Source organism: Pseudophryne corroboree, chromosome 4, assembly GCF_028390025.1.
Source record: "Pseudophryne corroboree isolate aPseCor3 chromosome 4, aPseCor3.hap2, whole genome shotgun sequence".
In the NCBI taxonomy this organism is placed as follows: domain Eukaryota; kingdom Metazoa; phylum Chordata; class Amphibia; order Anura; family Myobatrachidae; genus Pseudophryne; species Pseudophryne corroboree.
The window spans coordinates 505,159,296-505,175,869 of record NC_086447.1 but is presented as its reverse complement, the minus strand read 5'-3'; the positions used below and the strand labels follow the sequence as shown (position 1 = coordinate 505,175,869).

The following is a 16,574-nucleotide window of genomic DNA, read 5'->3' as shown; positions in this document are numbered from 1 at the left end:
TGTAACAGCCCACTGGGTAGATGTATGGCCTCCCGCCATGGCACCAGTAGCAGCATCTTGCAAATGCCAACTCATTCCTAGGCAGGCTACTCTATGTATCACCGCTTTCCATAAGAGGCACACAGCTGACAACCTCTTATGGAAACTGAGGAACATCATCGCAGAATGGCTTACCCTAATTGGACTTTCCCGGGGATTTGTGATAACGGACAACGCCACCAATATTGTGCGTGCATTACATCTGGGCAAATTCCAGCATGTCCCATGTTTTGCACATACAATTAATTTGGTGGTGCAGAATTTTTTGAAAAATGAGAGGGGTGTGCAGGATATGCAGTCAGTGGCCCGAAAAATTGCGGCCCACTTTCGGCATTCTGCCACTGCGTGCCGAAGACTGGAGCGCCAGCAAACACTCCTGAACCTGCCCTGCCATCAACTGAAGCAAGAGGTGGTAACGAGGTAGAATTCAACACTCTATATGCTTCAGAGGATGGAGGAGCAGCAAAATGTCATTCAAGCCTATACATCCACCTACGATATATGCAAAGGAGGGGTAATGAACCTGACTCAAGCGCAGTGGAGAATGATTTCCGTCTTGTGCAAGGTTCTCCAACCCTTCGAACTTGCCACACGTGAAGTCAGTTCAGACACTGCCAGCTTGAGTCAGGTCATTCCCCTCATCATGCTTTTGCAGAAGCAGCTGGATAAATTGAAGGAGGAGCTAAGACAGTGCAATTCCGCAAAGTATGTGGGACTTGTGGATGGAGCCCTTTATTCGCTTTGCCAGGATTCAAGGGTGGTCAATCTGTTGAAATCAGAGCACTACATTTTGGCCACCGTGCTCGATCCTAGGTTTAAAGCCTACGTTGTAACGCTTTTTTTTCTTTGCATCATGTTCTGCTTGGGGACTCGTTTTTTTAAGTGCCATCCTGTCTGTAACTGCAGTGCCACTCCTAGATGGGCCAGGTGTTTGTGTCGCACACTTGTGTCGCTTAGCTTGGCCATCCAGCTACCTCATTGCAACTCCTTTTCTTCTTTGTATCATGTGCTGTTTGGGGACTAGCTTTTTTTAAGTGCCATCCTGTCTGTAACTGCAGTGCCACTCCTAGATGGGCCAGGTATTTGTGCCGCACACTTGTGTCGTTTAGCTTGGCCATCCAGCTACCTAATTGCACCTCTTTTTCTTCTTTGCGTCATGTGCTGTTTGCGGACTCGTTTTTTTTACGTGCAATCCTGTCTGTAACTGCAGTGCCACTCCTAGATAGGCCAGGTGTTTGTGCCGCACACTTGTGTCGCTTAGCTTAGTCATACAGTCACCTCTGTGCAACTTTTAGGCCTAAAAACAATGGCCCACATTCCGAGTTGTTCGCTCGCTAGCTACTTTTAGCAGAAATTCACACGCTAGGCCACCGGCCTCTGGGAATTTATCTTATCTTAGCAGAATTGCGAACGAAAGAGTAGCAGAATTGCGAATAAATAATTCTTAGCAGTTTCTGAGTAGCTTGAGACTTACTCCTACACTGCAATCAGCTCAGCCCATTTTGTTCCTGGTTTGACGTCACAAACACTCCCTGCGTTCGGCCAGCCACTCCCCCATTTCTCCATACACTCCTGCGTTTTATCCTGGCACTCCTGCGTTTTTCCGCACACTCCCAGAAAACGGGCAGTTTCCACCCAGAAACATCCACTTCCTTCAGACGTGAGTAAATCTATTAAGTTTTGTGCTAAATTACCTAGCACATGTGCACTGCGTACCATGTGCACGGCAACGAGCGAACAACTCAGAATGACCCCCAATATTGTGAGGTGTGAGGTGTTCAGAGTAGACTGGAAATGAGTGGAAATGATTGTTATTGAGGTTAATAATACTGAAGGAGCAAAAAAAAAAAATTTTCTCCAAAAATCATCCAGATCCAAAACCAAAACCAAAACACGAAAATGGAATTAGAACCAAAACCAATACACAAAACACGAAAAGTGCCAGCCGCACATCTCTAGAAAACACCAAAGTGGTGGGGGAGGGAAATATGGGGAGATCCTCCCTCACCCTTCAGGCATGGACCCCAGGACAAGTGGTCACCTACACTGTAGTCCCCTATTGCCTAACTGCCCTGGTGGTCTAGTGTGGGTACAGATATGACTAGGTCACTCACCGTCAGTGGTCTCCCTCAGCAGTGGTGAAAGCTGTGACAATGCATCAGGAAGCCATCTTACTTGTCCCCAGGTGTATCTTGCTGTTGTTCCTCTGTGGTGTGCTGTGGAGTTCCAGTCAAAGGTGCTGAGCCAGTTGCCAGTGCTGAGGGGTCAGTGGTATGACAATGTGGGCATTCTGCAGGATGCCTAGCCATAAATCAAACAAAAGTTGAATAAAATAAATACAATAAGAAGCTGCTTAAAAGAAGTCCCATAAAAACATGCTCACTCCTGCAGACACTAAACAAAGACTGGCTGCCTGGGACTGGGGTATAGGGGAGAGGAAGCCTGGTCTGCTCGGAAAGAAATGTCAATCATTAGGTGCCCAGACTCCTACTCACCAGCCTTTACCAGCATAAAGTCTGTGTCCCCTATGGAGTAAAAAGAAAGCCTGTAAACCGCGTCATAGATTTGTGTGAAAGGGCCAACCCAGGTTGTGTGCTGGCTTCATGACTCTGGTCATGACCAGGGTTATTCCTGGATCGAAAACTGGACAGATAAGGTGTAAAAGGGGGGACCTGGGTTACTTGACATGGGTTTTGTTTAAAAGGTTCTCAGGTACATAATTTTAACATAATCTGGGAACACCTGATCCGGCTACAGCAAAAAAACCTTGGTCAGGACCAGGGTCACGGATCCGGATCACATAACCCAAGTCAGTGCTTTGGTGATGAAACCATGTTTATTATCCTGGATTGGACATGGGATTTTGGTGTGAAAGGGGTATTATGTGGCATATGATAGGTCGACAGTCAATTGGTCAACAGTCAATAGGCCTACAGGTATAAAAGGTCATCACGTAAAAAGGTAGACAGCACAAAAGGTCAACATACATACAGTATGGTCAACACATTTTTATTTTTTATGTTTTTCCAACTTTTGCCTAATTTACTATCCAAGCCAACATCTATTACCTCTAGTAACCTCTCCCGAAGTGTGGCGAGCGGAGCGATCCCACAACGTAACGCTTTTCTACTAATTTGGGTCATATTTAGTTAACATACAAAAATGTTCCAAAATCCCCCAAAACTTGTATTGACCTTTTTGTGTCGACCATTTTCTTGTCAACCTTTTAACCCTGTTGACCTTTTGTACTGTCTACCTTTTTTGTATCAACCGTTTGATCCTGTTGACCTTTTGTACTAATCGACCTATTGACTGTCAACCATATGGTGTCGATCTGTTAATCCACACCCGTATTAGTCACAATGATAACATATATGTAATCATTTTTATAAAAATAAATGTTGAAATAACACTGAGTTTTCCTCTTTAGGTTATTTATGTTTTAAGAAATCCAAAAGATGTTGCGGTATCTTATTATCACTTTTACAAAATTGCTGTCAAGCTACAGCATCTACCAATAACTTGGGAAGTCTTCTTTGACATTTATATGTCAGGAAAAGGTACAATAACATCTGTGTAATTCATATACAGCGTAATTATGTGAAACAATCATTAACTACAGGAACTAATGTCATTCAATGACAGCATATAATTTTATTTAAAAAAAAACCACAGACAATAGGAAAAAGGGTAAATTCTACACTATGGTCTAGTTCAGAGTTAAGAGCAAAGTAAATAAAAAAAAGTGGAGTAACCATGTTGCACTTCAGGAGGTGCAAATTTTTTTTTTTGCATGCAGGGCGAATGCTGTCTGCTTTTGCATGTAGCCTGCAAATGCTGGACAGCTTTATTTTTATCTTGCAAGTTAGATTCAAGCTAAGGCCAGCTACTCCCAAATCTAAAACTCTCTGTACATTTTGGGGGTCATTCCGAGTTGTTCGCTCGTTGCTGATTTTCGCAACGGAGCGATTAAGGCAAAAATGCGCATGCGCATGGTACGCAGTGCGCATGCGCTAAGAAATTTAGCACAAAACTTAATAGATTTACTCACGTCTGAACGAACAATTTTCATTGTTGAAGTGATCGGAGTGTGATTGACAGGAAGTGGGTGTTTCTTGGCGAAAACTGACCGTTTCCTGGGAGTGTACGGAAAAACGCAGGCGTGCCAGGATAAAACGCGGGAGTGTCTGGAGAAACAGCGTAGTGGTTGTCCGAACGCAGTGCGTGTTTGGGACGTCAAACCAGGAATGAAACGGGCTGAGCTGATCGCAGTGTAGGAGTAAGTCTCAAGCTACTCAGAAACTGCTAAGAATTTTCTATTCGCAATTCTGCTAATCTTTCGTTCGCAATTCTGCTAAGCGAAGACACTCCCAGAGTGCGGCGGCTTAGCGTGTGCAATGCTGCTAAAAGCAGCTAGCGAGCGAACAACTTGGAATGAGGGCCATTATACCTAGCACACAGAGCGGTATTAAGAGAAGACGCGGTGCATGTGTAGTCTCTCTCCACTCCCTCTCTATAGCCGGCAGCCTAGGTTTTGTGAATGCTAGAAGACTCTAACACTCTGCTAGAGTCTACTGTGCATGCACAAGTCTCCAAGAAAATGGATCAGCGACCATTTAACTAACAATTTCCCTACTGCGTATGCAGAAACCCTGGGAAAATAGCTGCCGTGCCATTTTACCAGTGATTTTGCACCACTGTGCTGAGGATGGCAGGACTCCAGAGAGGAAAGTACTGAAGATATGGGTGACCTGTATCCAAGGAGCCCGTGTGCACAGCACACATTATCATACCTCCCAATTGTCCCAATTTCCATGGGACAATCCCATTTTCCATGGACTGTCCTGCTGTCCCACCTCCGTGCAGCAGTCCATGCCCACATAGTAATAAAAAAAGGGGCATGGCTCATGATTGCAGCACTTTACATGAGGCCACGTCCCCCTACCCATGAGGCCACATCCCCTCATTTTGGGTGCACACCTCTGGTGCATGCAGATGTCCCTCCTGAACTGAAGACTTCAAGAAGTTGAATTATAGATATGCCATTTCTCTGGCAGGGTCCACAGGTTATCCACAGGATAACAATGGGATATGATGAAGCAACAGCAGATTTGCACCAATCGGTCAAGCTTTTCCAGCCTCCCAGCATGCAACGGGCCTGTCCATATATCCCTGCCTACTTGCTAAAGCAAATCAGTTTTTTGTTTGGTGCGTCAGGAGCCGGATCATGGTCAGAGGCCTAAGCTTTCTTAGAAAGAGTCGCTCCAACAACTCTTTGCCGGGTCACGACAACGCTTACCCACAAGTACAGTGCTGTTTCGGCGGGCATCTGTGTCGGATATACATAGATGTTACCAGGCTGTGGCCTAAGCATGGGGAGAAGGTAAGGCATCGGTGCTGCTTAGAAGGGGAATATGGACACAGCCGCACTGTTTTGGGAAGAGACCACCAAACAGTCGCTGACGCTGCTGACACCTTGGGTGCACCAGCACTAGGCCTTAGGGATCAGGGGCTCCAGGAATAGTATGAGGACACGATCCCTAGGGTTGATGTCAGCAGTGGGGAGTCAGACGCTCTCCTGGTCGTCCCTACCCCAGGTACATGATCAGTTTCCTCAGAGTCTCCCACCACAAACTGTTTCCCGCTTCCATCTCAGACGCTGTACACGAAAGGGACCCAGTCACAGCATAGGCAGCTGTGTGACTGGTGCGTCCATGTTCACTGAGCGTCTGTGTTCACTATAGGTTCATGGAGTGGCAGTGTACACTAGTAGCATCTGGATCCACTCAGCGTTCGCTAACATATTGATCGGTCCTGGAAGCGAGGTGAGTCTCCCTGTATCCCACTCTACTGAGTACGGGTTATACACCACTAAGTCTCTATCTACCCTTTGAGTACGAATAGATCGATAAGTGCATATTGCATATGAGTCTGTATTCATTTACTATGGTTTCTTTTGCATTGCGTCTGAATACATTAGATCTGTTTAAACATGATGCAGTAATATGTTCTCCTACATACTTAAAATGTAGTTGTAGTTGATGATGTGCTCATATTGCTTATTATACTAATGTATAACATGTGACTGACTGCTAGTGTGATTGCTGACTTTACTATATTTCTGTCAGTTTATTTATTCCGATCCTCAATGCTGGTGCATGGATAGGGTCAGATTGTATATCACTTTAAGAAATATAAAGTGATTACAGTCACAAATTGTGTAGTACACTGTGGAAGTGTTAATTATTTATCATGTCTGAGAGCAGCAAAGGTGAGGAAGGTACACTCACAGCAACACCAACACTCATATCATGTTTGTCTTGCAAAGCTTTGTTATCCCCTCAGGATCTGGTTCAGGACGGTTTGTGTGCAAATTGTTTTAGCTTTCACCAGGGGTTAATGAAAAATACAAGGCAGATTCAGGTGCAGATGGATCCATCTTGGGCTATGTTTGCACAGACTTTATCCAGTATAGCTGAACTAATAATTTCTCCAACTACTGTACCAGAGATAGGTTACACTATTAACCCTTACATGCAGCTCCCTACCTATGGTGTATCACTTCCAGCAGCAGCTTCTCAAAAGAAACAAGCTGATAAGCCGGTGGTAAGTAAATCTTCACCCTCACAGGCTACACATGATTCAGATGAGGATTCATCGGAAAATGAAAGCTCAATGAATTCTACTTTGGCATACGAAGAAGAGGAGGAAGGTCTCATCTCAGTGGATATAGCTGAGTAAATTAAAGCAATGAAAGCCATTCTATCCATAGAGGATTCAACAGAGCTGTATTAAAAACCAAGGCACCTGTGTTTGAACGTCCCAAGACAGTTAAGACTGAGTTTCCAGGGTCAGATCAGCTAACGGAAATTATGAAAGAGGCTAGGGCTACACCCAATAAGAAGTTTAGAATTCCTAAGAAATGGAATTCCAATTGTCCTCTTCCAGCTGGGGATTGTTTAAAAAGAGAGGTGGCTTCTAAAGTAGATACGCATGTGATTCGATTAGTGTGAAAATCTACATTACCTTTGCCTTCAACATCATTGAATGATGTCACAGATATGAGAGTGGATGGTTTTCTAAAATCCATTTTTTCCCTGTCTGGGGCAGTCATAAGGCCAGCCATGGCTTCAACTTGGATGGAAAAGGCAGTGGTTGCCAAGGCTGATGCATTGGAGGCGGATTTTTCTACAGCTTCTAGAGAGCAAAAATCTCATATAGTTCATATAAAACTGGCTGCAATGTTCCTGGAAGAAGCAGCATTGCATATGGGTACTATTGCCTCCAGGGCATCATCTTCAACAATAGCTGCTCGTAGAGCAGTTTGGCTACGTACATGGAAAGCAGATACAGAATCTAAAAAGGTTTTGGAATCATTGCCCTTTTCTGGAGATATTCTTTTTAGTAAAGAATTGACAGATATTCTGGAGTCAGAAGCATACTCCAAGAAGGTCAAGTTTCCTTCCACATACAATTTCAAACCTAGAGGTCCAGCTTTTTGTCCCTTTCGGTCTCACTGAAAAGCTAAAGGAAAAAGTGATGGCAAGCAGCCCCAATGCATCAAGTCTGGTAAGACTAAAAAGCATTAGGCTACCAGAGGACCGGTTGGGAAAACTGATAATAAGCCATCAGCCTGATGGTGCGGGCCTCCATCTGTGGGACCCCAGGTTGGGGTGCCGACTTCTTCAGTTTGCACAGATCAGGCAGCAGTCTACAACAGATGCCTGGGTGCAGGAAGTGGTATCTCTGGGTTATGCTTTAGCTTTCAAGAAGCACTCTCCTTGAAGGTTTTTTTTGTACCAGCCCATCTCGGGTAGAGATGAAGATCAGGAGTTCAGAAATTGCTTCGGTGAGGAGAAGTCATCCAAGTTCCTCCTGCACAATGAGGACAGGGTTTTTACTCCAACCTGTTTTTAGTTCAGAAACCAAATGGGTCATTTCGGCCCATTCTCAATCTCAAGGTACTGAACAAATACATTTGGGCACCTCGGTTTCACCTGGTGACATTCCGTTCCATCATTTTGGCCATGGAGCCAGGGGATTATATGGTATCCCTGGATATACAGGATGCTTACCTACATGTTCCTATAGCATTATCCCATTAGTCTTATCTCAGGTTCGCTATCCTCCAACAGCATTTTCAGTTCCAGGCCCTACCTTATGGGTAAGCCACAGCTCCCAAAGTATTTACCAAGATTATGGTGTAATGACAGATTATCTCCGCAAGGAGGGTATAAGAATAGTTCCATACCTCAGCGATCTTTTAATCCTTGCACAGACAGAGGAATTACTCTTATGTCATCTGCAACAGACAACAATGTGTCTGCAGAACCACGGGTGGCTCATAAATTGGGCAAAATCATCTCTGGTTCCATCACAATGGATGACTCACTTTGGGGCTGTACTGGATTCAAGTCTTCAGAAAGTAATTTTACCTCTGAACAAGTTATCCAAGGTACAGTAAAGGATTCAGGACTTGTTACACAGTCAAAAGGTATCCATTCACGCAACAATGCATTTGATGGGTTTGATGGTGTCAACATTCAACATGGTGGAGTATGCACAATTCCACTCAAGGCCTCTGCAGTGTCTGATTCTTGCCAAATGGAATAGGTTGCATCAGACGATAAAAACACAGACTGTGTTACATACGATAGAAGTAAGAAGGTCATTAGCCTGGTGGCTACAGGCATCCCATCTGGACAAGAGAGACCCTTTTGGATATCAGATTGGGAAATTCTGACGATAGATGCCAGTCTCCAGGGCTGGGGAACAGTGTCAGGAAGGTTGTTTTTTCAGGGGCAATAGACCAAGGAAGAAAAATGCCTGCCAATAAACATATTGGAACTTCGGGCCATATACATGGAACTGATTCAGGCAAAGGACATTCTTCATGGAAAACCAGTCCAGAGCCACTCAGACAATGCAACAGCACTAGCGTACCTCTACCATCAAGGAGGAACTCGCAGCCGAAAAGCGATGAAGGAGGTAAGTCACATACTAAAGTGAGCAGAACTTCATCATCCAGCCTTGTCTGCAGTGTTCGTTCTGTGAGTCCTACACTGGGAAGAGGACTTTCTCAGTCTACACGCCATTCAGGCAAACAAATAGGCTCTACACCCGGAGGTCTTCCAGACTCTTGTAGAGAAGTGTGGGTTGCCAGAGATAGATCTCATGGCGTCCCATCAGAACAACAAAGTGCTCACATATGGGTCAAGAACAAAGGATCCCAGAGCAATCTTTGTGGATGCCCTGTTGGTGAGATGGGATTTTCATCTGGCTTATGTGTTTCCACCAATCATCCTATTACCCAGGGTGGTGATAAAGATAAAACAAGGAAAAGGTGCCGTGATACTAATAGCTCCGGCTTGGCCCAGAAGACATTGGTACACAGATCTGTAGATGATGTCGCTGGATGTTCCACTTCTGCTCCCTCAACATCCAGATCTACTGATGCAGGGTCCTTGTTATCACAGACATCTGGATTGACTGTCTTTGATGGCGTGGCTCTTGAAACCTCTATCCTGAAGTCAAGAGGATTCTCACAACAGGTAATTCAAACTATGCTCATAGCAAGGAAACCTTCCTCAGCTCGCATTTATCACCGAATATGGCAAACCTATATTAATTGGTGCAGTGAACGGAAAATGGACCCTAAATCTTTCAGAGTTTCCAGGGTCTTAGCATTCCTTTAGGCAGGAATGGATACAGGTTTGAAGGTGGCTTCCTTGAGAGTGCAAGTATCAGCATTGACTGCATGGTTCCAAAAGAAAATTGCCAATTTACAGGATGTGCATAATTTTTTCCAGGGAATGCTGCACATTCAACCTCCTTTTGTTCCTCCTACAGTGCCTTGGGACTTAACTCTAGTCCTGAAAGCCCTTCAAGTTGCCCCATTTGAACCACTTAATAAAGTGGATCTTAAATGGTTGACAGTTAAAGTTCTCTTTCTACTGGCTATGGCATCAGCTAGAAGAGTATCAGATTTAGGGGCATCATCATGTCATTCCCCATTTCTGATTTTTTTATCCAGATAAAGCAGTTCTCAGATCTAGATCTGGGTATCTTCCGAAGGTCGTGTCTAAATTATACCTTAATGAAGAAATTGTATTCCCGGCTTTCCAGGTACCAGGCCTTTCTGCGGGAGATGCATCGCTAGACTTGGTCCGTGCATTAAGGATCTATGTGGATTGTACCGGTTCCAGCTAATGTCCCTGCTCACTCTACTCGTAAGGTAGGTCCATCTTGGGCAGCACAACGTGCTGCTTTAGCAGAACAGATATGTAAGGCAGCCACATTAACACATTTATTAGATATTATGACTTGGATACCTTTGCCTCTCATGATGCTGAATTCGGGCGAAGGATTCTCCTGTCCAATCAGGAGCATCCCCACTACTAAATTGCTTTGGGAAATCCCATTGTTATCCTGTGGATAACCTGTGGACCCTGCAGGAGAAATATACGTTATGGTAAGAACTTACCGTTGATAACGGTTTTCTTCCTAAATCCACATGATCCACAGGGATCCCACCCTGATGCACCTGATTTGAGGGTCCTTTTACTCACTAACCTCTTCCTTCTTGTACAGAAGGGTGTGCATGTGTGTTATTATCGCCTGATTAGGGCTATCTATGTTGCTGCTGCATTGAGCTTTGGACTACAACTGATTTGCCTGAGCAAGGAGGCGGGGATATATGGACAGGCCCGTTGCATGCTGGGAGGCCGAAAAGCTTTGAACAATTGTTGCAAATCCGCTGTCGCTTCATCATATCCCATTGTTATCCTGTGGATCCTGTGGACTTACCATAATAATACCATTATCAACGGTAAGTACTTACCATAACGTATATTTTTGCCACACCTGTAATGCAACATGATTTTGGCAACAGTAAAGTTTTTTGTTTTTCTAGCTTTGCTGCAAACTCTGAATCAGCAGCTATATATTCTTAGGATATATTTGGGTATATACTGTATTTTGTGTTCTGGGACAAACAAATAAGAATGAATAAGCAATTTTGCAGGGTTATATAAATACTTGTTTAATAAGCACAAATGCAAAAATAGGAAAAGCATTTAAAAGCATAGTAAAAGTTGAAGAAAATATGTACCTGAAAATGCTAAACTATTCTAAAGGAGTAACTTCCAGTATGTACCATAAATGATTCAGCATATCTGTTAGTAGAAATTTACATACTGTACATGTTAAAAGTAACCAGAAATTTCATATAATTCCGACATGTTTGCAGATCTTTAAGAAGTGTTTAAAAAAATCATCCATACAGTAGTTAGGGAAGTAACAACCCCAGAGTTCCTTTGGCATCCCACACATCTGGCAAACTCGGACTCCATTGCATCCCGTCCCTTGGCAGTGTGTCCTGACGGGCTTTAACCACTTAACTGACAATTTTCCCCCAAAAAATGATCAGAAATTGTAAGGATTTTTTTTATGAGTGAATTAGGTGAAGAACAGCAATTTAACCTTATCCAAAATGATTTCAGTAAAAAAAAAAAAAAATCTCAAACATCGGAACATCAGTAAGGAAGATCGGTAACATTGGAACATGTCAACGTTACTTTTTACACCCAAGACAGTTGCCAGGTACACGGGGGGGCTGGGGGGGCTTTGGGGGGGGTTGATTTACACTTTCCCAGCAGCTGCCATTGTCTGCAGCCGCTGGGTGGGGGGTCCTGCCGCGCTGACCGATCAGCAATGATCAGCAGCATGGCAACACTGAGGAGAGGGTGCAGAGAGGAAGAAGGACCTTCTGGTCCCTCTACGGGCAACAGCGGAGGGTAGTTTCTGGTGCGACCATGCCAGGCAAGTGGTTAAAATACCCAACCTCTTACAGTGACATTTATTTTGATATATTGTATGTGATAGCTTTATTGGAACTAGCAGATTTCCAGTCACACTTTATTTGTCCTTTCTTGCAGTACCTGGTGGCTCATGGTTTGATCAAGTCAGGGACTGGTACACCCACAAGGAGGAATTTAACTGTCTCTTTTTATCATATGAGGACATGATTAAGGTAAGCATAGTATCTAAGGGGTTCATTCCGAGTTGATCGTAGCTGTGCTAAATTTAGCACAGCTACGATCAGGAACACAGACATGCGGGGGTACGCACAGCACAGGGCTAGCCCGCCCCGCATGTCAGTCTCTCACAGTGGCGATGCATTTGTACTTCAGGAGTAGCTCCCGGTCAGCGCAGCTTTTGCGTGCTGCCTGGCTTACAGTGGCTGCATGTGACGTCACGCAGCCGCTGCGGCCCGCCCCCTGCATGGTCCAGCCACACCTGCTGGACCGTGCCCACAAAACGGTGGCCAAATGCCACCGTGCCGCCCCCTCCAGCCCAGCGACCACCTCTGCCTTTCAATCAGGTAGAAGCGATCGCTAGGCAATGACAGCCATCAGCTGTCAGCCATGTGCCGGTGTACTGCGGCACTGGCGCACTGCAGTGCCAGCGGAAGTACAGTTCTGACCTGATCGCTGCACTGCGATAAACTGCAGCGAGCAATCAGGTCAGAATTACCCCATTAGACCAATAGTTAATAATTGATGTCGTCATTCAGAGTGATTCTTCCAAAGTAATACATAGATCATTGTACTTGGCACAAGATGCTGCAAGATTTTAAATATAACACTTGTAACACAACCTCACACTAATGTACATGTATCAATTTCATAATTACCTGGGAAAGCATTATCTTAGCCATGTTGTCTATAGGCATTTGCTAGTGATGTAGATGTTGATGTTAGTGGTGATTATGACCTTCTTTAAAAAGCAAATACAGAGGGTTCACCATAAGATATAAACCATCCATAAGCCTCAAAAATACAAAGGCCAGATTAAACTTTGCCAAAAAAAAATAAATCTAAAAAAGTCAGCCCAGTTCTAGAACCGCATTCTTTCTCAGATGAAACTAAGATCAACCTTAGTACCAGAATGATGGAAAGAAAAAAGCATGAAGCAGCCTTGGAATGGCTCATGATCCAAAGCATACCATATCACCTAGGAAACACTGTAGAGGAGTGAAATGGCATGGGCATGCATGGCTTCCAATGGCACTGGGTCACTAGTGTTTATATGTGACAGAAGTGTATAGAGAAGAGTTTCTCAAAAACAGCCCTCAAGGCACCCCAACAGTACAGGTTTTAGGTATAGCCATGGCTCAACACAGATGGTTAAATCAAATTGACTGAGATACTAATTAAGTCATCTGTGGACAAGCATGGATAAACTTTAAACCTGGACTGTTGGGGTGCCTTGAGGACTGCATTTAAGAACCTCTAGTGTAGAGATATACTGCCAGCTTTGATTCAGTCAAATTCTGCAAAGTTAATTGGAAGGTGCTTCACTTACAGTGAGACCAGTGGCGTCATAAGGGTGTGCGGGGGGTGTGGACCACACCCAGGTGTCACCAAAATACAGGCTCCTCAACAGTAACATGAGCCAGGTGCTGCAGGGTGACATTGTCAAATATGTTGAAATCAGGGACGTGCAGTCAGAGGAGGCAGTGCCTCCCCTGTCATTAATGATGAAAATAATCGAAGGAAGATACTTATGACACATATTCTGTGTCATAAGTATCTTTGTTATATTATTATATTCATTGTAAGACATGAAAGTATGTTCGGAGGCACAGATAACAGTGCCTCCCATTGTGTATGGGAATGAGGATAAAGTGGGGGCGTGGCCAAGCAGTGGGCTGTAAAAGCCCATTGAAAATCAACGAGAAAGCGGCACTATTATGAGTGCCTCATCGATAGGGCTAGATGTGATTGGACAGCGGATCCAGGGATGGATCCGCTGGTCCAATCACCCATACGCTGATGCATGAATGCTCACCTCCCTCTCCGTCACCCGAGTCAGCCGCTTCCTGGTAACCCACAGTCCCACACCTGCCGCATGTTCCCCCTGCTGTGTATCTCTGTGTTTGCTGACAAGAGTTGCTGGCAGACCTGCTCCCTCCGCTGGCAACAGAAGGAGCAGCTGGAGGCCGGAAGCTACAGCTTCATCCGAGGTTCGTGTTCTCTCTCTCTCTCCATCCAAAAACCTAAATCCATACATTTCTATCCTGAGTGCATATGGAGGAAAGTCTTTTACAAAGCAACTTGTGCACCCTCTCTCCTCTACAGGTACCCCTATTGGATTCTACTGGACAAGTGGACGTGATCGGCATGGGATGTAGGTAAGTAATCTCTCTCAGTTTTTACAGGTACCCCTATTGGATTCTACTGGACAAGTGGACGTGATCGGCATGGGATGTAGGTAAGTATGTTTGAGTGCGTAAGTGTGTTTTAATAATTTTTTACTGTCAAGGAGTGTGTGTTGTGTTTTTATTTGGGTATTTTTTTGGTTGTAGAACTATAGGTACCAGCAGGCCCATTATTTCCCCACATGCTGGTACTTGTGGATCTCCAAGTACCAGAAAGCGGGGGAGGCTTGCTGGGCCTTGTAGTTCCACAAAAAAAAAACAATATCCTTTTTTTAAACACACTTATGGCTATCAGCCCGGCACCCACTGCCCAGGGGTGCTGGGGACAGCCTCGGGCTTCACCCCTGGCCCTTAGGTGTCTGGAGGGGGGACCCCTTGATTAAAGGGATCCCCACTCCTCCAGGGAACCCTGGCCAGTGGTGACTAGTTGGGGGTGTAATGACACGGCTGCAGAGACCAATATAAAAGTGTCCTGGCTAGTGGATTCCGGTGCTGGTTTTGAAAATATGGGGGACCCATACATCTTTTGTCCTCCATATTTTTGGAACCAGGACCGGACTAAGAGCCTGGTGCTGGTTGTTTAAATACAGGGAACCCCTGTCCAATTTTTCCCCGGGAATTTAAACAACCAGGACCGGCTCAAAGAGCCCGAGGCTGGTTATACTTAGAAGGGGGACCCCACACATTTCTTTTTTTAACTTTTTACCCATTCACACCCTTTTTCACAGATAAGCATGCACAGATCTCACTGATCCGTGCCTGACTATCACAACACGTCAGCAAAAAGCAGGTCTATTTGAAAGCTCAATTTTTTTACGAATTCCATACTTTCCCGGCAGTGTTTGGCTATTGTCGGCAGTGATTGAGAAAACAAATTCTTAGTCGGCAGCGTATCTCAATACAAATAGCCCCAACACTGCTGAGATTTGTGTTTAGTTAATTCCTGAGATCACACTTATAAAAAAAAGCCAACTCGAATGAAATCGGGACCTTAGTAAATATACCCCAGTCAGTCCAGTCTGGCCAGAGGGGGAGAGGGGCCACGATCCCCCGCTTCTCCCCTCTTCTCTCACTCTCTCTCTCCCAACCCTGGATTCCTGTTCAGGCTGCTCTTGTCACCGGCGATCCCCGCAGTTCTAGGCCCAGGTCCATGTAAGTAAATTCCAATATAATTGTCATTCACTGTCTGTTCCCATCACCCTTTACTTCTCTCTTTTACATTCTCACCCGCTGCTACTGCTGTTACCCTTTCCCTGGCATCACCCTCTCCCTGTCATCCACTACAGCCACTCCCCGCATCACCCACTGCTGTCACCATCTCCCTGGCATCACCCTCTCCCTAGCATCACCCACTGCTGTCACCCTCTCCATGGCAACCCTCTCCCTGGTGTCACACTCTTCCTGGCATCACGCTTTTCCTGTCACCCTCTCCCTGGTGTCACTCACTCCCTGTTACCCACTGCTGTCACCATCTCTCTGGCGTCACCCTCTCCCTGTCACCCACTGCTTGCTATTTTGTTGTCCAGGACTTCCATTAACTTAGTAGTGCCACATCCACATGCTATTAAGTTAATGGAAGCCCAGGACAACAAAATTGCATTCATGTCCTCCTCCCACTCCCTTCCCAGTCCCAAACATTAATTTTTATTTTCTATAAAAATTTACAATATATCACAAGTATAATGAGTAGGCAGGCAGTGGGCATTGGCAACAGTAGTGGTAGGGGTCATCGGCAGGATTCGACGCACATTATGGCTGCAGTGCCTCACCAGCCACTGACTTCACTGCACACCACTGGTTGAAATGCGCTCGCTCACCACAAGGTTACTAAAGGTATTCGTTTGTGACATGGATAGCAAATGAGGCAAAAGTTGTAAACCTTTAAAAACATGTGTCGATCTTTTTACCCTGTCGACCTTTTGACTGTCAAAAATATGAGATCGACTTAATGACTGTCTATCTTATAACTGTCTATCTATACATTGGAACCCAGCAAAGCATAACAAAAGTGGAAACCCAGCTTTTGGCGATGCTCGTGGATTCCACACTTCAGGCAGTCATTGGGCGGTATTCAAATGTTATATCATGTCCAATCTCCTTTCTAAAGTGATTCCCGTTATTGCACATATCACGTCCATAGTAATCAGGTTTAGCTGCGTAAAGGAATACATTGGGAATAAAGCCCTGGTGACCCCCAGCACACCGAGCTGTACCTGTACCAAGACATGAAAGACTATTTATATATATATATATATATATATATATATACATACATATAATAGAAATCCAGAGGTATTAGTTACATACAGTTTGC

General features: G+C 44.8%; 2 protein-coding genes across 6 annotated transcripts in view; both read left to right on the top strand.

Annotated features, from left to right (window-relative positions):
- LOC134909856 (amine sulfotransferase-like) overlaps window positions 1-16,574 on the top strand; it is a 455,842-nt gene that overhangs the window by 99,876 nt on the left and 339,392 nt on the right. The gene's annotated exons all lie outside the window — the stretch shown is intronic.
- The window catches only part of LOC134909858 (amine sulfotransferase-like), a 65,761-nt gene that overhangs the window by 17,883 nt on the left and 31,304 nt on the right, over window positions 1-16,574 (top strand). The window contains exons 2-3 of the mRNA XM_063917187.1: window positions 3,470-3,599; window positions 11,976-12,070. Of these exons, the coding sequence (XP_063773257.1) occupies window positions 3,470-3,599; window positions 11,976-12,070 (225 nt within the window). The remainder of the gene's footprint in view (window positions 1-3,469; window positions 3,600-11,975; window positions 12,071-16,574) is intronic.